Raw genomic sequence first — 23,093 nt, 5'->3', positions numbered from 1 at the left:
TTTTTACGACTTGCTTTCAGTTGGTCGTCTAACAGAATAATGGCTTTAAATTTTGAAGCTCTGGCTTTTATGAAGTAGACAGCGATAAGGGGGATTATAAAAGGGAAGAGGGGCGAACTGTAGATAAGAAAATAATGGGGCGACGATGAAAACTCAGAGAAATGACTGGAAATTTATCCGTTCTTTTATTACGTATCAACATTAAAAAAAAGCGATTCAAGTTACTAAAGTACTGTGGTGTCGTTATGTCACTGAGGACTTGAAAAAGTCTCAAAGAATTGTGTTAATATTAATGACCGTGTTGAGTAGGTTAAATAAAAATAAATGTTGTTTTTTTATAACTGTATTATTTCAGATAGATTGTTACAAAACGCATAGATATGTTAAGTTAACAATATTTAAAAAACAATATATGAAAATTCAAGTTAAGTTTTTAAGTATCACAATGAAGTTCGATAGTTTCAGTAAGTTTAGATAGGAAAGAACTTATTGCTCTAAGATTACATAAGAGAATAAGATTAGGATTCGAATAGCTAACAATAAGACATTATCCAATTTTAAAGTCTATTTTATCTTTCAGGCTTTATTTAAACTTTCAATAAACTAAATGAGAATGTTAACGATACAATAGGTTTGCTATTTAAATAAATAAAATTCATTGGAAACTTCATTTTTGTAATTGTTAAATGGTTAACTTAAAAACATAATTTCTGTTTGTGCTTTCACTAAAAACTGTAAGACTACATAACTGCCGTACTTTAAGTTATAAACAATTTTTTAGCCGATTCACACTTACTGATGCCTGGTCAATACTGGTCATTTTCTTACTTTTTCAAAGGACATTGTCAGAAACCGCCTAAAAAACCGCCCAAAAACATTAACCCATCATAATTATTTTCTATTTTTTTTAATACATTAAGCACCCTTTCATTCTAATGGACACTTAAGCATTGAAAAATTAAATAAATAAGTCTTTTAACGTTTATTCTATAATACTATTACAACTTCCGGACGTTTTGGTGCGTGGCATGGTCTAAAACCTATCAAGTTCCATTATTTTTGCCGATAAAATCTGTACGAGGCATTACCGTACTTTATTGCTGGGAGTCCATGTATAGTGATGTTCCTGCGGCCATCATAGACAATAAAATATCGATTTTGAAAATAAAATAAATCGATTAGAAGACTAGATTTGCGTTAAACGCTAAAAAGATATTGACACTATTACAAGAAGCTATCTAAAGTGTCCAACTGGTCGAAGGTCGTAAATAAAATGAAAATAATTAGGACCATAAACTGATATTCATGGTATCATAACTGTAAAAGTGTCAGAATCCGATGTTGAATCCAATGCCAGTTGAAGTGAGAGAAACATATATCAACCTAGTATAGTTGCCAGTCTCTTATAATCTATGCCAATGAGGGTTTTCGCGATTGAAAAATCCGCGAGATAGCAATACGTATACGCGGGGTCCAAATGCTGCATGATTGGTGGATTTTGACATATCTGTCAATGTCATGTCAAAAATAACCAATCATGCAGCATTTGGACCTCACGTCTACGTATTGCCATCTCGCGGATTTTTCAATCGCGAAAACCCTCATTCATAGCGCATGTATAATAATAGACCAAATGAACTTTTATAGATTGTGAAAGAGAAGATAAAGATTTTATTATTTTATTAAAATTGCCACGAGGTAGTTTTTCAGTAGAAACCAGGATTGGATAATCGCTACAGGCAAGTATCAAAACATTTTATAAATATTTTTAATCGATTATATCCTTGTGAATCGTTTTAATAAATTGTCATTTTACTTTTTCAATTAAAACTTTTTCAATCCCTAGTCTTGTCAAACTGTCATAATGTCAACAAATTATAAATGTCACGTCAGTTGAGTCAATTTCAGTCTTCTGTGCGTTTATTGTATTTTTATTTCAATTAAATAGTGCTAAAGGGTTAGTACCTCAGATCATAGAAGGGAATAGATGTGAAACGGGGGCGTGGCGCGTGTCTCCGCGATATGCCCAGAAACGAACATCGCCCGCGACGCCAGGTTAGTCGCGATTCAGTCGTACTGAGGAAATGTTCTCCGATATTGTTGGATAATGCGTCGTAACGTGCAATAACATAAGTGAAACGAAGAACTACAGGAACAATGAAGTCATTTACCACATGTAAGTATTGCAAATCCATTGGTATTTTGCTTATAAATAAAAAAACTAAACATTTTTACGAACGAATTCAGTGCCGTGACATTTACTGCGATATCGAAATTAGTGGTGATAAAAATTCAAACACGTTGTACATTGACGATTTAGTTAGCAACCACTTTATGTCATGCGTAACTACTGCGCAATGTATTTTATTTCTTCCGATATCCACTGACGCGTGAAAATACACAGTACGGCCGCATGTGCCGGTCGTAACATAGTGCAGGGCTCGTGTTCTAATACGGTTTCCTATTATCGATAAATAGAAGTAAATTATTATTTTCTATTTTCTAATTTTGAATGAAAAAATCATGAGTTGCTTGCGATTTTTAAGTTTTTACAAAAACAATAACAATAGTAGAAGGGATTAGTAACTGTCAACTATGTAATTACTATAAGAGCTAGTTGAAAGCCTAATATAGGCATTATTTTTGATAAACATAGGCGGTACGAATTTCGCCATAATTAAAAAGTTAATGCGCGATAGTAGTTAATAATAATTACAGTGATCCTGTTATTATTATTAAAGTAAATAATAATATATTACCAATATTGTAAATACTGGTAAAAATCGCAAGTACCTACTTAACCCATGACTTTTCATACAAACTTTGTCAGTCTATAACTTCTATACTCCATCGATAACGACATTGAGCTTTGGTTGGGGTAAATTAATATAAGGTAACTTCATTTAGTCCCAATAATTGATTCTGAGTTTTTCGTCCATACAAAATGGAACTGACTCCTTTATGCAAAAATCGTTAAAGAACATAATAATAACGTATAATAATAAAAAGGTTTTCATACAAGCATTTTTTAAACCAATTTCGAGCCTTGCCCCCAGGATTTAAAGTATCGATATCTTATCGACTCCATTTTATCTTTCTTCTCTCTAATTGCTTTTTTCAAAGTGTGCGTCACGTCACGCGGCCATTGATTGGCCATAAGGCACGCCTTCTGGCCAATCACAGCACTTTTAAGCCGGTTGCACATGTTGTCGTTGACTCTCAGTCGCTTTGTTTTTACACAGTTGAATGTGTGTGTGGGAGCTGTGGTGGGGGAAATGTGGGGACACTGGTTCTCGTTGTAGTTACGCGCGACTTCATATCTATTCTCTTTCTATGATCTGAGGTTAGTACTAAAAGTGAAAGCCTTTTTTCAGAAAGAAAACCAATGTGGTGCCCTTATTATTCATACTGTTTGAAAGTTACAAGTCAGTGATACAGAGTTGCCGCCATTATAACTCCGTAGTGATACCATACCAAAGAAGAAGTTTTCCTAAACACTTGTGTTATTTTTATATGTGATCAAATAAAAAGGATTAATTCTACTGCTCAAATGGAATAACTTATCCCAAGAGACCGAATATAAAAAAAAACCTCTCCATAGAAATTATCACCTTCACGAGAATGTGAATTTTTTTGAGAATTTGATATTGGTCCTGTAAGAAAAGTAGTTGTATTTCAGTAGTAGAATCAACCCTTCTTGTTTCATCAGCAAGAGTAACTATAAAAACGCCCTGTAGGTAGGTATTATTAAGCTGAAGAGTTTGTTTAGTGTCAAAGACTGTCACACAGTGTAACTTAAATTGGCATATTATGATAATGAACATAAAAACTTAAATAAATATTTATGTTAATATTTTTTCTATTTATTTATTATCCCAAAGCTTCACAGTGACAGCTGAAACAGCAATACTGTTGTAAAACTAAACTTAGAACAAACTGTTACAAATATTTTACAAATTAAAATAAAACCGCATGTTGCTTTACTTTCTCGTATAGGTAATAAATGTAATTAATGGCTAGATTATTAATGTTACTTTGTTACCCTCAATAGTGAGGAGATCTTATAAAATGGTAACCCTGATTTTCATTGTCATTCAAGTGCTCTTTCTTCGCATAGGCTTCTGTGATTTGGCCAAGGGCCACACACATTGCGATAACATTATGCGACATTGATTTGACAGCAGCGGAGTGAAGTCTTGCAACTATGCAAAATGATACCCTGTAATCGTAGCGCATATAGACATAGACGGGGCGGGGCACATAGCTCGTAGAGCTGATGGCCGCTGGGGCAGGAAAGTTCTTGAGTGGCGACCACGAGCCGAAAGACGTAGTGTGGGCAGGCCTCCCACTAGGTGGACCGACGATCTGGTGAAGGTCGCGGGAGGTGCCTGTATGCGAGCGGTGCAGGATCGGTCTTCGTGGAAATCCTTGGGGGAGGCCTTTGTCCAGCAGTGGACGTCTTTTCGGCTGAAACGAACGAACGAACGATACGTATTACCGCTATTTACCAGACATTACTATTTATTGCATACTCGCCGGATTACACGTAGGAGCACTCGCGTTACAGCTTCGGCCTTGCATTATTATAAGATCTTGTTCCGCCCTTTTTCGAACTTCCTCCGTGAGGATATCCCCGCCGAATTCTATGATGAACCTATCAAAAGTCATATTCTGCAATGTCAACCCACCACAAGGTGGACCGACGACCTGATAAAGGTAGCGGGAAGGCGCTGGATGCAGGCCGCTACCAACCGTGCGATGTGGAAGTCATTGGGGGAGGCCTATGTTCAGTAGTGGACGTCCTGTGGCTGAAATGATGATGATGATGATGAAATGAATGAAAATGACAAATCTTCGAACGTGTATAATACCGTGCCAAAGTAATCATATAATTTTGGCACCTTAATAACTATTGCCGTTTTTGTTGTAAAGATCATGCAGCGCTACTTGCGGATATTATTGGAAAGAAAACTATGTGGGCTCTAGATCTGAAGCCGCTTTAACGAACACGAAGTGCTCATACAATGCGGCGTATTTTCTTCCAGTCTTTAGTCAGGAATTTAGTCGAATTAAAACCCCGGTTGAACGTGATATAGCCGCACTAGAATACGATGCTTTTTTGCATAATCGCAAGACTTCGTTCCGGTGTCGACCGAATGTTATCATGATGTATGTGGCCCAGGGGTTACTGTAGCCGCTAAGGTTTGAAACTTCTTGCTTAAAATATTGTAGTCTTTGGCATAGACTACGACGGTAGTCATGGAGATAGGAGTTTGTTATCTCGTATCAGATGTAAATGGTGAAATGAAAACTCATGATTCGTGTTATTTTTATGCAATATGTAGGTTTTTTATAAAAGTGGAATCCCGAGTGATCTGCAAAACCCATTCTATTATTATATACGATTCGGCTTCGATATCTATAATACAATAGGAGTTTATTTCATGTGTCAGATGACAAGGGTGGAAACAACCTACGATTCATGTTGTTTATTTACGTGCAATATGTGGGCATATTATAAAAGTGGAATGCCGAGTTGTATTTCTAAAACTTGTTCTATTATTTTATACTATTTGGCTGCGACTCGGCGTGACGACAATACAAAACATTTTTCGCGAATCGGTGTTCATACATTCACACAATACATTAGACGCCATGTTGTCATAAACGACATATTATAAAATCGCTGTGATTTAATATTCTTAATCATTAATTTTATGGCAAGTGTCCATCAGGAATCATTGTTCTTACACACAGAATCATATTATTTCGCTTTCGGGTAGTAATATGTCAAAATTGTTGGTTCTTAGGCGAACAATGTATGGAGAACGAACATTGTCCTTTGATATCAATATTTTTTATTAACATACTGAAATGTAAATATGATATTTTTATTCAATAGAGAATAAAAAAACCACTATTAAGCGGTAAATAAAACACGATAATTAACGAATACCGCAATTTTCTTTCCTTCGCGCGCGATAATTCTTCTTTAAACACTCTCATTGTAATCTTATCAGAATAGCTGCCGAATAACGAGCATTTACATAGTTTAATACGCCAATTTACATCTTGTTTAGACTAATATTAAGCCTCATTTTCACTGAAGAAAAGAATGTATTTCGTGGATTTGGCTCGCGTCGCAGTTTCTACGCCTTTACGTTCTTCTCTTTTGGTCACAGTTTGGATAGCTTCCAGATACGGCAAAACCACTGTGCTGATGGAATGTAGTTTATTTCTATAAATGAACTCCAGTATACCTTGCAATATAGGCTTTGTTAAAATATTGTAGAGTTTAAAATATTGTAGTTAATCAGCTGCTGATTTACAGCAACATTAAAATCATCGACAACAGATTTAACAACAAATATTACATTTTCGGGTGTTAATGTTACGAGTTACCTAACGAGTTATACCTACGAGTTATAGCCTCATCATCATCATCATTTCAGCCACAGGACATCCATTGCTGAACATAGGCCTCCCCTAATGATTTTCATATTGACCCGTTGGTAGTGGCCTGCGGTAGTGATACCCTACTAGTTACTCGTGTACTTCTCCTGACAAAACAAAGATTAATGGTAAGATCGGTGTACTTAGCGTCTCGATCAAAGGTGCAGTTCGTAATACTTGCTTAAACAAAAAAAAATACTGTACCAGCAGCTGAATTACAATTTCGTTAAAAATCAATGATAACATTGACAATAATCAACAATTCAAGGACATACGAGCCGGGCCAGATTGTGGGGGGTGCACGGACGGATCCCGTGCGAAGTGACGTGTAGCCCGCGCGATGGCGGGATGACGTCACGCCCGCTCACGCGAAGTCGGTGCACGCAGCCTACGAACCCGTGGAGGCTGGCGCCGGATAATCTGGAGAAGAACGGCTTTGTTACCAGTAGAAATGGCTGATGAGTTAAGTGAATTTTTATATCTGGTCTGGTAGAGGTATAAGTACCGCCACAAAATAATAGGTAACTTATGTAGGTACTGTACCCCCAAAAATGGTACAGTGGCCACAACCGGGGTCTATACCCTACGTGATGATGATTGATTTATCTGCAGCTTTTTCTGTATACCTAACTGTATACATATTATGTGAAACTTAACTTCAACTCATACTTATTTATGTAAAGTTAAATTATATGACACCGCAGCAGAAAAAAAAGTCAGAACTTGCCTATAAGATGACTGACTCTATACGAGTATGTGACGCTGAATCGAATAATATTATGATGGTTATTATTACGTCATAAAACATAACTCACCTCGTAACATTTTCAGGTGGATGGCCGACGTAGATGAAAGGGTCGACGTCTAGCGAAGTCATCCGACCCGGCGCCGACCCCCTCGCCGTGGCCGAGCCGACCCGCAGCATTGCGTCTTTCTTGTATCTCCTCGCTGACACCTTCGAGCGGCCGTCTATCTTCACCTTCCCAGAGTGCAGCTCTGCTGGTCCACTCCCCGAGTCCCAACGCAAAACAGCCCTCTCCCCGACGTAACCAAGCCACAAATGGTCCCGCGTCCCTGAAGCGCTCACTAACGCCCCCGTCCCGCAAACAGCAGACACCTCCGCCCAAATATCAAAACGCTTCGCCGGCAACCTAGTCCGAGCCGTCATCCTCGCGCTCCCATCGAACAACGGCACCTTATACATATCAGATGACTCCTCCACAAACTCTTCGTACAACAAATAATCCTCTTCCACCTCATTCGTCAACTCATCTTCCTCAAAATCAATCTTTGGCTTCGACTTCGGCACACAGCTCGGCTCATCTCTATCTTCGATAACGAAACTCTCTGTGAATTAATTGTAATATCTTAAATTAACGATCGGTGCGGAATCTACTGTCTAGCTCGTAATCTAGCGGTATCCGACCGGCGGGAGGATGTCGACGCAGCTGAGCTCAGGGTCGGGGCTGTCGGGCTTGCCGCTATCGCTGGTGTCTACGGAAGCGTCGGTGAACTGGAGAGAGTTGGTGGAAGAGTGTTCGGAGTGTTTTAGTATCGATACGGGTTCTCTGATTGGTGATGGGCGTCGTTTGGTGCGGGGAGGGTCGGCTGAGCGGGTACCTCGCCTGACGTGGGGGGTTTCTTCTGCGCAGGGTCCGAAGGCCTGGGCGACGACGTCGGATTGGGTGCGGCAGGCGTGGGACCTGAGGTGGCAGGTGGAGAGGTAGGTGCGGCCGTCGCTGCCGCATACTGAGGGCCCGTCGGAGGGCGGGCACTCGGTGGCGCCGCACTCGCAGGTCGCGAGCCCGCTGCGGACGACGCAGTAGGCGCCGAAGTAGCACGTCATGCGGTCGCAGTTGGTCGCTGGCAGTTGGGTCGACTCCGCTGTTAACAAAACACTTATGTTTACTTTAGAATAAAATAAAAACCTTACTCAAAAGGCACAGAGTTCAAAATGCTATTAACATCGAAGCAGCCGTTAGGGCCGAGCGTGTGCTCGTGGTTAGAGCACACGCAGCGGCCGATCATTTGCTCGCAGTTCTCGCGTCAAAAAGCAACCTTATTCAAAGGACACAGAGTTCAAAATGCTACTAACGGTCGAAGCAGCCGTTAGGGCCGAGCGTGTGCTCGTGGTTGGAGCACACGGTGCACTTCTGCCCCTGGATGCCGGGCTTGCACACGCAGCGGCCGGTCATCTGCTCGCAGTCTTCGCGAACTGAACCGAACGCCGAGCAGCCGCATGCTGAAACAAAATAACTTGGGTAGTGTGATGTTTACTGTGAAAGGAGAATGGGCAAAAAAAACCCAGGCCCGGCGCCAGTCGAATGTATCTCAAAAAATAGACAATATTGAGGACATAATTAATCCATAGTAGCTTATACAAAAATCGATGGCTAAAAGTGAGATATTGCTATTTTTTCCATAGGAGTAGTTATGGATTTTAACAATGGATCTTTGTGAACCTGGCAATATTTTTTTGTCTTTAAAACTTGTATGCCTCAAGTTGAAGACCTTGTACGAAAACGCCACAATGTCGGTCCGCTTCCAGGATCAGAACTCGAAACCCATCCAGCTGCAGCGAGGGGTGAGACAGGGAAATGTCATATCTCCGAAACTGTTCACTACTGCCCTGGAAGATGTTTTCAAACTTCTGGACTGAAGCGGATTCGGCATAAATATCAACGGCGAGTATATCACCCATTTTCGATACGCGGACGATATCGTAGTCATGGCTGAGACCGTGAGGATCTAAGCACAATGCTCGATGGCCTCAGTAGAGCCTCTCAACAAGTGGGTCTTAAAATAAACATGAACAAGACAAAAATCATGTCAAACACCCGTGTTGTACCCACTCCTCTGAAGCAATATCTCACTTTTAGCCATCGATTTTTGGATAAGCTACTATGGATTAATTATGTCCACAATATTGTCTATTTTTTGAGATACATTTGACTTGCGCCGGGCCTGGGTTTTTTTTGTATGGGCTGCGCCCATTCTCCTTTCATAAAAATCAGTTCAGTAGTTTCTGCTCAAGAGTAGCAAAGAAATATTAATCCTCACAAACTTTCTCACCTAGTACGAAACTTACATTTTTTCTGAACAAAAACTTCATTATTTATCATCGTTGTAGTAATTTTAAACAGTGTCATAAAACTGGCCAGTATTTTAATTTTACTCACGTATACACCCAGTATGCCCAGTCCCGATCCTCGGCAGTCCCCAGTAACCAGGCTCACATCTATCACATTTCAAGCCACCGACGCCCGGCCTACACACGCACTGGCCGCTTTCGTCACATTGCTCGGATACGGAACCCAGCCTATGGCACCCGCACTGCGAAGGGCACCCCACGCCGCCGGGCCCTCTCGCGGGAGTGACCCCGTCGGAGCAGCAGCCGTGCCACGACTCTTGGCACCCCTTGGTTTCGACTAGGCCTTTTTCTGGAACAAAAATGTACCGTAAATATTGACTAAAGTTACAGTTGGTTTCCCTCAAAAACTAAATAAAAACCAAAAGTCACCTATAACTTATTCAACTCATTTTGAAACAACAATAAAAAATATATTCTAACTCAAACATCGATTCATGACTTGAATCTACCTTTGAGTGTAATTTTAGAAACATGCAGAAATGACTTACGAAACAAATTTTTACAACATCTAATAAACTTCACCTCTGTTGATGGTCATCATACCAATACACCGTTTATTAACATTAATATCTATGTACTATCGGCTACAGTTCGCTCTCATCAAATGGTGATTCTTTGCGATAGAACAAGACGACATGACCGGAAATGGGTAGCTGAAACTGTGGCCGATAGTACCTCATAACCAAGAAAAACCAGAACAAAAGAAAGTACCTTTTCTGCAACACCGAGCTGCCTTTGCAGTATGATGACAGTAGCTGCCAACAGGACAGTCTTTCCGGTGAGGGCCCCCGCCGCAATCCAATGGACGCCCATCAGAGTCCATAACTGGCTCGTCATCGCCACACGGCCTGAACTGCAAAGCAATAACAGTGGTAATAACCAAATGACCATGGAACTTATATTTATGGACGACGTCACGTAAAAAAACTGTATCTATTGCAACCAACAATCTATTTTTAAGATTAGCGGGGAAATTTTGCATACAAGGCTTTGTATTCTAATTTTAACACTCGGAATTTCGTAACACTAGCCTTCATCATCAACATCATCATTTCAGTCATAAGTAGTTCACTGCTAGTCAATTTAAGCTTCATTCATTAAGCCGCTACCAGCTATCTTCTTGTGTTACTCATAAATACAGGACTCTTGCTGAGAAGTGGTTTTGATTCGAGAACCACTTTGGTTCTTCAACAACGTTATTTTAGCAAAACTTTCTGGTCAATACCTCTAACCCTCGACACAAAGGCAGCGGTCGCAGCCTCAAGTCTTCCTGTCGCCTGCAGGCTTCTAATTTCATGTGGCACAGTGTAGGGTACAGTCGCAAGTCTGACGCGCACACTGGGGCTGACGACGCAGCCGCAGCCGCTGCAGCAGCACAGTCGAATAAACAGGCACATCTGGTAAGAATAATTAATTATCAATTATTAGGATGACCAAATTTCATACAGTTAAATAGATTTGAAGGACGACTTAACTTTGCACAATGAAATAGATGAACAAATAACGAACTACTGGTGCATCATTTTTCATCATTAGCCACTGGCGGATTATCAATGATCATCATCATTTCAGCCATAGGACGTCGACTGTTGAACTTAGGCCTCCCCCAATGATTTCCATAATGACCGGTTGGTAGCGGGCTTCTACCACAGAATAAGTAATAGTACAGGTACAGAAGGATTACTCCGCAAGACGATTTAAATAAATGCGAGTCTTGCTGCGACGCGATACAGTGGAATTCAGCTCGCACAGCACTACGTACCTACAATTTTATTCACCTACAAGTTTTGTCTCTTTCTATCATGTGCCTCTGAACTCTTCTTACGCTGTTAGGGTTGCTGTCTAGTGAAAAAATAATTAATCTACTTATTTTTAATGAGATACGTAATATGTAGGTAAGTATGCATTCATTATGGAAAACCTTGGGAGAGGCCTTTGTCCAGCAGTGGACGTCATTTGGCTGAAACGAACGAACGCATTCTGAGCAGTAGTCATAGTAGGTTAGGTTCCTATACTATCCTAAGAATTATTGATTACCTACATGGCCAACAAACCTTTCAGCATCTTTGGGAAGCGAAAAAAAAAAGATAAATCCGGTAGATTTCTTTTCGAATTTAAACACCCGAACGCCGCACAATATTTCTTTCTCTTTATGTCCATTTTTAAATAATACTTCGATCATAGAATTATAATCATACTACAACGCACGTCAGCGTCCTGACGGGCGCGCGCGTGACACTCGACTGATATAATACCCGCCGGCGGGGCGCTTTGCTGTAGGTAATTATCGGATGTACCGCGCGGAGTGAGCCAGGCCTGCTTCTACATACTACAAATACCAGTGTCGTAACCTCATTGCTGCAAACTAGGTGACACATAAAGTGGGAATGGCATGGAAACCTAACTAAAGACATCTGTTGTTTACTGACCTGGGTTGTCCATTAGCGTCGACTGCGCAGGTAGCTTCATACGCGCACTGCACTCTTGCGCATACTGCTGTACTAGTTCCCGGCTCGCTGGAACTCTCTGCGGTCTCGTCTCCAGTGCGGATTTCGTTGCTGTCCACTATCCTGACTGACTTGTTCGTTCCTGAAAGATAAAAAAATTGAACATGAAATAATTGTTGCCTGAGTTTGTTGCCAAAATAAAGTTATTTTCTTTCTTCTTTCAAATAATAGTCTAGCAGAGTCATAGACAGTCGCAGGAAAAAATGACAACAATCGATAAGCGACGTGTATAGGCGGTTCCCCTCTCATGCGAGTCTCACAGGCCGCTTTCTGCAAAGCGCATTCATACATAAAGGGCTACTTAGAGCACATCGGCTCTTCTATGTAACACATAATACAGCATAACTAACCTGCAGTAGTATTCTCGTCAACCGAATCAGCGCACTCGCCATAGTAAGCGACGTGTATAGGCGGCTCTCCTCTCATGCGATCCTCACAGGCCGCTGTCTGCAGCGCGCACTCATGCACGAAGGTCTAATTAGAGCACATCAGGTCTTCTATATAGCAAATACAGCTTAACTAACCTGCAGTAGTATTCTCATCAGCAGAATCAGCGCACTCGCCATAGTAAGCGACGTGTATAGGCGGTTCTCCTCTCATGCAAGCCTCACAGGCCGCCTTTTGCAGAGCGCACTCGTGTACAAACGTCTGCTTCGTGTTGGAACACACTGGCTCCCTCTATATTATAATAAATTCATCATAACTAACCTGCAGTAGTAACTATTCTCGTCAGCTGAATCAGCACACTCGCATAGTAAGCGACGTGTATGGGCGGTTCTCCTCTCATTCGAGCCTCACAGGCCGCTTTCTGCAAAGCACATTCATGCACGAACGTCTGCTTCGTGTTGGAGCACACTGGATCCCTCTTTATTACAAATACAGCTTAACTAACCTGCAGTAGTATTCTCGTCAGCCGAATCAGCGCACTCCCCATAATAAGCGACGTGTATAGGCGGTTCTCCTCTCATGCGAGCCTCGCAGGCTGACTTTTGCAGAGCGCACTCGTGTAGGTACAAACGTCTGCTTCGTGTTCGAGCACATCGGCTCCCTCTTTATTACAAATACAGCTTAACTAACCTGCAGTACTATTCTCGTCAGCCGAATCAGCGCACTCGCCATAGTAAGCGACGTGTATAGGCGGTTCTCCTCTCATGCGAGCCTCACAGGCAGCTTTCTGCAGAGCACATTCATGAACAAACGTCTGCTTCGTGTTAGAACACACTGGCTCCCTCTCAGCATCGGCGCATGGAGTTGCGCACGCGCAAGCGCCGCGCGCACACCACGTGCCGGCCGGGCATTGGATGCCGGCGCAGGATTCTGTGAAATGAACCTTATTTAGTAAGGATAACGGTGATTTTTATTTGGTAGTAGAGTTTTTCGTAAAGCTCAAAATATGGTGGCAAGACACGTGCAACAGCTGCATCTTTAACACTTTAGCAGGCGCAGGATTCTGCGATAATCTTAAGGATAACACTTTCAGTGTTAAAGAAAAGATGTTTTACTTTGAAAACTTTTTCATAACGGTCAAAATATGGTGAAAATAAAACAGCTCTCAGCAGATATAAATGCTCGCCACTTTATGGTCTTATTGATTCGTTCGTTTCAACCAAATGACGTCCACTGCCGGACAAAGGCCTCCCCGAAGGATTTCCACAACGACCGTTCTTTCACCGTTCACATCCAGGCACCAGGTCTTGTTTAGTCGGAGTATTTTTATGCTATTACTAGCGGCCGCCCGCGACTTCGTACGCGTGGATCCCGTTTTACCCCCTTCATCTATCTTACGCGGTTTAGATTTTTTCATACAATTTTTTTTCCCGCTAACTCCCGTTCCGGTGGGAATTTTGCAATATCCTGTTGTAACTAAGCTTTATGTTTACTAAGGTACCTGCATGCCAAATTTCAAGCGTCTATATTACGCGGTTTAGATTTTTTCATACATATGTTTTTTCCCGGTAACTCCCGTTCCCGTGGGAATTTTGCAATATCCTGTTGTAACTAAGCTTTAAGTTTACTAAGGTACCTGCATGCCAAATTTCAAGCGTCCAACTTAAGCGGTTTAGTTTTTTCATACAAAAGGATTTTCCCGCTAATTCCCGTTCCCGTGGGAATTCTTAAGTATCCTATAACCTGCCCAGGAGTATGAAGAATAATTGTACCAAGTTTCGTTAAAATCCGTTGAGTAGTTTTTGTTTCTATAAGGAACATACAGACAGACAGACAGACAGACAGACAGACAGACAGACAGACAGACAGACAGACAAAAATTTTACTGATTGCATTTTTGGCATCAGTATCGATCACTAATCACCCCCTGATAGTTATTTTGAAAATATATTTCATGTACAGAATTGACCTCTCTACAGATTTATTATAAGTATAGATTGCTATGCAAAACACATCACTCACCGCAGGACCCCATATGCTTGATATGCAGCCTCCTCTTCTCGCGGCACGCTACGTCGCGTAATGCGCATACGCTGCTGTACGTTTGGTTGTCGTTGCCGCACACTTCTTCGGTCTCCTGGCAAAATCATTTATCAATTAGGTATCAACTATCCTGGTATTCCAGTTCTAAACTCATTTTGGTTCTCAAATCGAACAAAATTGATTAATGAGACCATTTATTTTATAGAAAGTTTAACTCTAAGACTTGATTTCAAATTAATTGAAATAGTTTATTGCTGCCAAACAATATGGTACAAATAAATAATGGCTGTAAAAATAGGTCCTACTTACAGTTCCTTCTTCGCAGTGCTTGGGGCAGACGCAGCTCGCTTCCGAAACACCGTCGCTCTCGCAAACAGCGTAGAACTCGCACTTCTTGTTTTCACAGCCGTCTGAAAAAAAAACGGTATTGAAACTACTGCTACAAAAATAAGAATTTACATTTATACCAATGAGGGTGTTCGCGATTGAAAAATCCGCCAGATGGCGGGATGTAGGGTCTGACTGCTGCGTGATTGGTGGATTTTGACATATCTGTCAATGTCATGTCAAAAATAACCAACCATGCAGCATTTGGACCTCGCGTCTACGTATTGCCATCTGGCGGATTTTTCAATCGCGAAAACCCTCATTAACGCACTAAGCAAGTAAATAAAATCTATGGTAATTTGTAACTAGTTTGATGATTTGTTATCCCAATCCCAACTAATATTATAAATGCGAAAGTAACTCTGTCTGTCTGTCTGTCTGTTACGCTTTCCCGCTTAAACCTCGCAACCGATTTTGATGAAATTTGGCATAGAGATAGTTTGAGTCCCGGGAAAGAACATAGGATAGTTTTTATCCCGGTTTTTGAAACAGGGACGCGCGCGATAAAGTTTTTCTGTGACAGACAAAATTCCACGCGGGCGAAGCCGCGGGCGGAAAGCTAGTTGTCTATATCATAATTCATTTTGTATCTGAGCAGCGCGGGCTAACAATAGTAGAGCTAATAATATAGTTTAAGCGTCATCATGACTTACTGCAGGGCCCGTCGTATAACACCTGCACGTCGCGGCGGTGCCTGCAAGCCTCCAGCTGCAGCTTGCAGCGGTTGCCGTACGATATCCCGTCGGAGCCGCACACGGGAGCGAACTCGTTGGAGCAGCGAAGGCTAACAAAAGTAGGTAGAGCTAGCTAGTAATAATAGTTAAAGCGTCATCATGACTTACTGCAGGGCCCGTCGTATAACACCTGCACGTCGCGGCGGTGCCTGCAAGCCTCCAGCTGCAGCTTGCAGCGGTTGCCGTAGGATATCCCGTCGGAGCCGCACACGGGAGCGAACTCGTTGGAGCAGCGAGGGCAGCGACAAACGCCGCGCCCGCCCGTCGCTACGCACTCGCCGCCGTGGGGGCACACGCGGCCCGCGCAGACGCCGTTTGAACCTAAAAGAGATTTTTTAATTATTGTAGCAAGGGAAATATAGGCAAAATGCTCATCACAATATCCTCGAGTATTCAGCCTGTGTGTAACCATTTTTCAAAACCGGTAAGATAACTCTGTGGCGACATCTGTCGACGCGCCCCTGCTGACTCATGCGCGTATACAGGGTGGAATTTTGTAATGCCACCTGGAGGGAAAGTACTCTTAATATTGTAGATTGAAAAAAAATCTCAAAGAAAACATTCCTTTATTTTTGAAAAGAAATAGAACTGCATTCAAAGATTTCCAAAAAAATATTTCTTTTACCCAGGAATCGAACCAACTAAAATCTGTTAAAAATTACACCCTGTATTTTTATTGCATCGATCGTTAGGGTCAAGTATAAGGATGAAATCTCTTTAACAAACTTGATAAATCAAATGAAAGGAAATCCATAAAATCTTAAATTATTTTAATTATGTACAGAAAATTGTATGGTATGGTAGTGAATTTTCGAAATTTTTTCGAAAATCTATGAATTCAGTTCTCTTTCTTTTCAAAAATAAAGGAATGTTTTCTTCAGTAAAATTTTCTATCTGCAGTATTAAGAGTACTTTCCCTCCAGGTGGCATTACAAAATTCCACCCTGTATAGCGCGGGCGCACACTGGCCGCAACACTGCACCGGCTCGCGACGCCTGTAGTGCAAGGAGTCATACCGCAAGCGCCGGCGCGCAGCGCGCGTAACTCGCGGTCTAGCAAGCACGAGGCGCGGCGCAGCTCGCACTCGCTGTCGTGTGTGCGCGCATCCGAGCCGCAACACTGCACCGGCTTGCGACACCTGTACAGTAGTGCAAGGAGTCATACCGCAAGCGCCGGCGTGCAGCACGCGCAGCTCGCGGCCTAGTAAGCACGCGGCGCGGCGCAGCTCGCACTCGCTGTCGTGCGTGCGCGCTTCGGTCCCACACACTGGCCCCAACACTGCACCGGCTTGCGACGCCTGTAGTGTAAGGAGTCATAATGGAGTCATACCGCAAGCGCCGGCGTGCAGCGCGCGCAGCTCGCGTCCTAGCAAGCACGCGGCGCGGCGCAGCTCGCACTCGCTATCATGCGTGCGCGCGTCGGAGCCGCACACTGGCTCCAACACTGCACCGGCTCGCGACGCCTGTAGTGCAAGGAGTCATAATGTAGTCATACCGCAAGCGCCGGCGTGCAGCGCGCGCAGCTCGCGGCCTAGAAGACACGCGGCGCGGCGCAGCTCGCACTCGCTGTCGTGCGTGCGCGCATCGGAGCCGCACACTGGCCAACACTGCACTGGCTCGCGACGCCTGTGGTGCAAGGAGTCATAATGGAGTCATACCGCAAGCGCCGGCGTGCAGCGCGCGCAACTCGCGGTCTAGAAGACACGCAACACACTCGCTATCGTGCGTGCGCGCGTCGGACCTGCACACTAGCCCAAAACACTGCACCGGCTTGCGACACCTGTACAGTAGTGCAAGGAGTCATACCGCAAGCGCCGGCGTGCAGCGCGCGCAGCTCGCGGCCTAGCAAGCACGCGGCGCGGCGCAGCTCGCACTCGCTGTCGTGTGTGCGCGCATCCGAGCCGCAACACTGCACCGGCTCGCGACACCTGTATAGTAGTGCAAGGAGTCATACCGCAAGCGCCGGCGTGCAGCGCGTGCAGTTCGCGGCCTAGTAAGCACGCAGCGCGTCGTAGCTCGCACTCGCTGTCGTGTGTGCGCGCATCCGAGCCGCAACACTGCACCGGCTCGCCACACCTGTATAGTAGTGCAAGGAGTCATACCGCAAGCGCCGGCGTGCAGCGCGCGCAGTTCTCGGTCTAGCAGGCACGCGGCGCGGCGCAGCTCGCACTCGCTATCATGCGTGTGCGCTTCGGTCCCACACACTGGCCCCAACACTCCACCGGCTTGCGACGCCTGTAGTGCAAGGAGTCATAATGGAGTCATACCGCAAGCGCCGGCGTGCAGCGCGCGCAGCTCGCGGCCTAGCAAGCACGCGGCGCGGCGCAGCTCGCAGTCGCTATCGTGTGTGCGCGTTTCGGTCCCACACACTGGCCCCAACACTGCACCGGCTTGCGACACCTGTACAGTAGTGCAAGGAGTCATACCGCAAGCGCCGGCGTGCAGCGCGCGCAGCTCGCGGCCTAGCAAGCACGCAGCGCGTTGTAGCTCGCACTCGCTGTCGTGCGTGCGCGCTTCGGTCCCACACACTGGCCCCAATACTGCACCGGCTTGCGACGCCTGTAGTGCAAGGAGTCATATTGCAGTCATACCGCAAGCGCCGGCGTGCAGCGCGCGCAGCTCGCGGCCTAGCAGGCACGCGGCGCGGCGCAGCTCGCACTCGCTATAGTGCGTGCACGCGTCGGTCCCACACACTGGCCCGAACACTGCACCGGCTTGCGACGCCTGTAGTGCAAGGAGTCATAATGGAGTCATACCGCAAGCGCCGGCGTGCAGCGCGCGCAACTCGCGGTCTAGAAGACACGTAACACACTCGCTATCGTGCGTGCGCACGTCGGAGCCACACACTGGCCCCAACACTCCACCGGCTTGCGACACCTATACAATAGTGCAAGGAGTCATACCGCAAGCGCCGGCGTACAGCGCGCGCAACTCGCGGCCTAGCAAGCACGCAGCGCGTCGCAGCTCGCACTCGCTGTCGTGCGTGCGCGCGTCGGATCCGCACACAGGCCGCAGGAGTCATACCGCAAGCGCCGGCGCGCAGCGCGCGTCACTCGCGGTCTAGCAAGCACGAGGCGCGGCGCAACTCGCACTCGCTATCATGCGTGCGCGCGTCGGTCCCACACACTGGCCCCAACACAGCACCGGCTTGCGACAGCTGTACAGTAGTGCAAGGAGTCATACCGCAAGCGCCGGCGTGCAGCGCGCGCAGCTCGCACTCGCTATAGTGCGTGCGCGCGTCGGTCCCACACACTGGCCCCAACACTGCATCGGCTTGCAACGCCTGTGGTGCAAGGAGTCCTAATGGAGTCATACCGCAAGCGCCGGCGTGCAGCGCGCGCAGCTCGCGGCCTAGCAAACACGCAGCGCGTCGCAGCTCGCACTCGCTGTCGTGCGTGCGCGCGTCGGAGCCGCACACGGGCCGCAGCACCGGCTCGCGACCCCTGTAGTGCAAGGAGTCATACTGCAAGCGCCGGCGTGCAGCGCGCGCAGCTCGCGGCCTAGCAAGCACGCGGCGCGGCGCAGCTCGCACTCACTGTCGTGCGTGCGAACGTCGAATCCACACACTGGCTCCAACACTGCACCGGCTTGCGACACCTGTACAGTAGTGCAAGGAGTCATACCGCAAGCGCCGGCGTGCAGCGCGCGTAACTCGCGGCCGAGCAGACACGCAGCGCGTCGTAGCTCGCGCTCGCTGTCGTGCGTGCGCGCGTCGGAGCCGCACACGGGCCGCAGCACCGGCTCGCGTCGCCAATAGTGCAAGGAGTCATAATGGAGTCATACCGCAAGCGCCGGCGTGCAGCGCGCGCAACTCGCGGCCTAGCAAGCACGCGGCGCGGCGCAGCTCGCACTCGCTATCGTGTGTGCGAACGTCGGATCCACACACTGGCCCTAACACTGCACTTGCTGGCGACGCCTGTAGAGCAAGGAGTCATAATGGAGTCATACCGCAAGCGCCGGCGTGCAGCGCGCGCAACTCGCGGTCTAGAAGACACGCAACACACTCGCTATCGTGCGTGCGCACGTCGGAGCCGCACACAGGCTCCAACACTCCACCAGCTTGCGACACCAGTACAGTAGTGCAAGGAGTCATACCGCAAGCGCCGGCGTGCAGCGCGCGCAACTCGCGGCCTAGCAGACACGCAGCGCGTCGTAGCTCGCACTCGCTGTCGTGCGTGCGCGCATCCGAGCCGCAACACTGCACCGGCTTGCGACACCTGTACAGTAGTGCAAGGAGTCATACCGCAAGCGCCGGCGTGCAGCGCGCGCAGCTCGCGGCCTAACAAACACGCGGCGCGTCGCAGCTCGCACTCGCTGTCGTGCGTGCGCGCGTCGGAGCCGCACACGGGCCGCAGCACCGGCTCGCAGGCCGGGGGGCAGGCGCAGACCGCGCCCCCGCCCTCCACGCGGCACTCAGCGCCGTGGCGGCATTCCACCTCCGCACACGGGTTTACCCCTGTGATAAAATACTTGCTTGTAAACCAAATAAACTATTATGAAGATTAAATTCCCTATTCTTCTTGTTACAGTCAACTTCTTCCCATATTCCACAGCGCCGTGACGGCATTCTACCTGCGCACACGGGGTTTTTTCCCCCACGATAGTCGGTATTATACTTGCTAGTAATCAAATAAGCTATGATGAAGAATCTCCTACTCTTTTTGTTACAGTCAACTTTTACCAATATTCCACAGCGCCGTGGCGGCATTCCACCTGCGTGCACGGGTTTACCCCTACGATAAAGTCGGTATTATACTGCTAGTAAGTAATCCAATAAGATATTATGAAGATTCCCTATTCTTCTTGTTACAGTCAACTTCTACCCATATTCCACAGCGCCGTGACGACGTTCCACCTGCGTGCACGGGTTTACCCCCACGATAGTCGGTATAATACTTGCAAGTAGCCCAATATTGAAAAAAATCTTCTAGTCTTCTTGTTACGGTCAACTACTATCTTCCACTTTACATTAACAGCAGGATAGATTAAAAACGGCAAACAAAAAATATTATTTTTGGCGCCCAACATGGTGGAGATAGAAACTTTTATTTTTTTAATAAGCTCAATGTTGCAGTGAAGATTTTAAGTATTTTAACTAACAACTGTTTTTAGGGGTTCTAATAAAAACATACGTATTTTCGACAGAGAAAGACAAAGTCAAAGTCAAAGTTTTTTATTCAGTACTTAAGGCCCTTTCCAGGGCGCTTAAACACGTCCCAAAAATAGCACCACCACTTCGTGACAACATATGGGCTGGAGCTAAGAAGTGGCGGAAGAAAGTCAGTCAGGAAACTCTTTGGTTATGGTCAACTTCCACTTTTTACATCAACAGAAAGATTTAAATAGGCACGAAAAAAGTTGGCGCCCAACGTGTGACTGGCAACCTTTATTTTAGACTTAATTCAAAAAAGGTACCATACCTGAACTGCACTGCCCCTTGAATATAATCTTCAACTGTTTCCTGGCGCGACAGGACTCGCGGTGCATTTGGCACTCGTTGGAGTAGGTCTTCCCGTCGGAAGCGCAGACGGGCGAGAACTCGAGGGGACAGGGCTCGGCGCAGCGACAAGATGGCGCCCGGCGCTCGTCTAGTTGGCACACTTCTGGGTCTGGGCAGGTTACTCCCGCGCAGGGGTCTAAGAAAAATCTTAGCTGTATTTTATTCTTATTTACGTTTTCAAAAAATAAAACTGAGCACCGAGAAATTAGTGGGATGTAGGACATACGAGGATAAGAGGTGGACCGTCAACCTCATAAAGGTAGCAGGAAGGCGCTGGATGCAGGCCGCTACCAATCAGGTCATTATGGTTATCATTGGGGGAGGCTTATGTACAGTCAGCGTAAAATACTTCGTGACACCCATGAAATATTTGACGCTGTTTTTCTTGATCGCGCAGTAACGCACCATCTAAACTTAGCCTAAGAGTCACATGAGTAAAACAAACAAGAAACTCACCACACTTCCCATAATATTTGAACGTAATATTAGTATTGGAGTCGCAAGCAGCTCTGCGCATCTCACATTCGCCGGGGTAGTCCCTGGCGTCGCTTGCGCACAGAGGCCTGGAGCCCTCGTGGTCTCCGTAGCTGGGACAGGACGTGGGACACTCGCAGTTGTATGCGTGGCCATCGGGGGTCGGCCGGCAGAGCGCGCCCGGCCCGCAGGACACGCCGCGACAAGGGTCTGGGACGTCTGGTGGGCAACAATTAGGAAGATCTAAAAAATAAAGTCTAAGATCTAGACGAACACTGCGCTTGGCCCGCACCTAACAGTTTCTATTTATTTAGCAGGCGGTCGATAACTAACTGGCGCTCGTCTAGAACATCCCGCTAATTATATTCAGCCAACAATTTCTCTGTAGACCACAGGTACTGGTACATTACTCCAATTGGTATTAATTTGTTTACCGCTAAACAGCTTTCCAATTAGTTATTTAAAATAGGCACCTAATCTTAAACAAAATGTTATCTTTCCATCAGACAAGTATATTTAAATAATCACTTTACACGTTGGGCGCATGTCCTACACGTTGGGCGCCAGTCTAGTTACACGTTGGGCGCCAGTCCTGTTACACGTTGGGCGCCAGTCCTAAATTAACCACTATTAAGTATTGTGTGGAAAATTAAAGGGATATAAATAATTTCGTAGACATTTACCACCGGGAAAAAGACCGCAGAAGACCTTTCTACATAACACTGCACACACCATACACTAAACATGTAGTGCTACGATACTAATGACTGTCTTACCGCTAGGGCAGAGATAGCATGCGCTGGTGGGACAGTCTTACCACTGGGGAAGAGATACTCGTAGCATCCGCTGGTAGAACAAAGTCTTACCACTGGGGAAGAGATAGCACCCGCTGGTGGCTGCCACTAGCAACGCCAGCTGTGCCAGCCGGGCGGGCAGCATGGCGCGGCCGGGCCGCCGCCTCCGAGCCCCTTTACCACCATCACACATCGTACCCCGGGAGACTGCCCATTGCTGTAGAAGAAACGATCCGTCAATATTCATTTCAAGGTTGTTAAAAAATATAGTTTGGTTCACTTATACATGTGACACAAAAATGTAGATATTTCCTATGTATACTATTACCTTCATAATTAATTAGCAGTGTACGTTTATAATTAATTACTTATTGAATTTTTTCGTCAGCTGATCGATTGAACGAATAGCTACGAAATCTTTACAATATGCCAGGCCAAATCAAAACAAACACGAATCAAAGCAATAAATTGATTCTAAGTTTCATTTTGTTGACTGAATTTCGGGAAGGCTAGTTAATAAAGCCATAGAACGACATCCGCAGTCAAGTAAAAATATCAAATGATAGCTAATCCTGATCGATAAAAGCATACAGGTGTCATAGGATTGTAAATTAAATTATGTGCATAGAATGGTGTAAGTACCAAATTAGAAGCAAAAGTCGAT

General features: G+C 45.6%; 1 protein-coding gene across 1 annotated transcript; it reads right to left on the bottom strand.

Annotated features, from left to right (window-relative positions):
• Positions 1-3,349: 3,349 nt before the first annotated feature.
• Positions 3,350-22,574, bottom strand: LOC135085002 (agrin-like). Its single transcript, XM_063980107.1, has 16 exons — positions 22,502-22,574; positions 21,618-21,854; positions 21,082-21,297; positions 19,905-20,117; positions 15,771-15,983; positions 14,851-14,951; positions 14,521-14,635; positions 13,189-13,428; positions 12,034-12,193; positions 10,830-11,001; positions 10,316-10,457; positions 9,633-9,893; positions 8,549-8,695; positions 8,074-8,337; positions 7,269-7,800; positions 3,350-6,873 (listed from the first exon to the last, which is right to left on the bottom strand). Exons 1-16 carry the CDS (start codon positions 22,572-22,574, stop codon positions 6,717-6,719), a joined length of 3,243 nt encoding a protein of 1,080 aa, XP_063836177.1. The 3' UTR covers positions 3,350-6,716.
• Between the last annotated feature and the right edge of the window lie 519 nt (positions 22,575-23,093).

The sequence above is a fragment of the Ostrinia nubilalis genome, chromosome 1, assembly GCF_963855985.1.
Source record: "Ostrinia nubilalis chromosome 1, ilOstNubi1.1, whole genome shotgun sequence".
NCBI lineage: Eukaryota > Metazoa > Arthropoda > Insecta > Lepidoptera > Crambidae > Ostrinia > Ostrinia nubilalis.
This window is presented reverse-complemented; position numbering and strand designations above follow the sequence as displayed.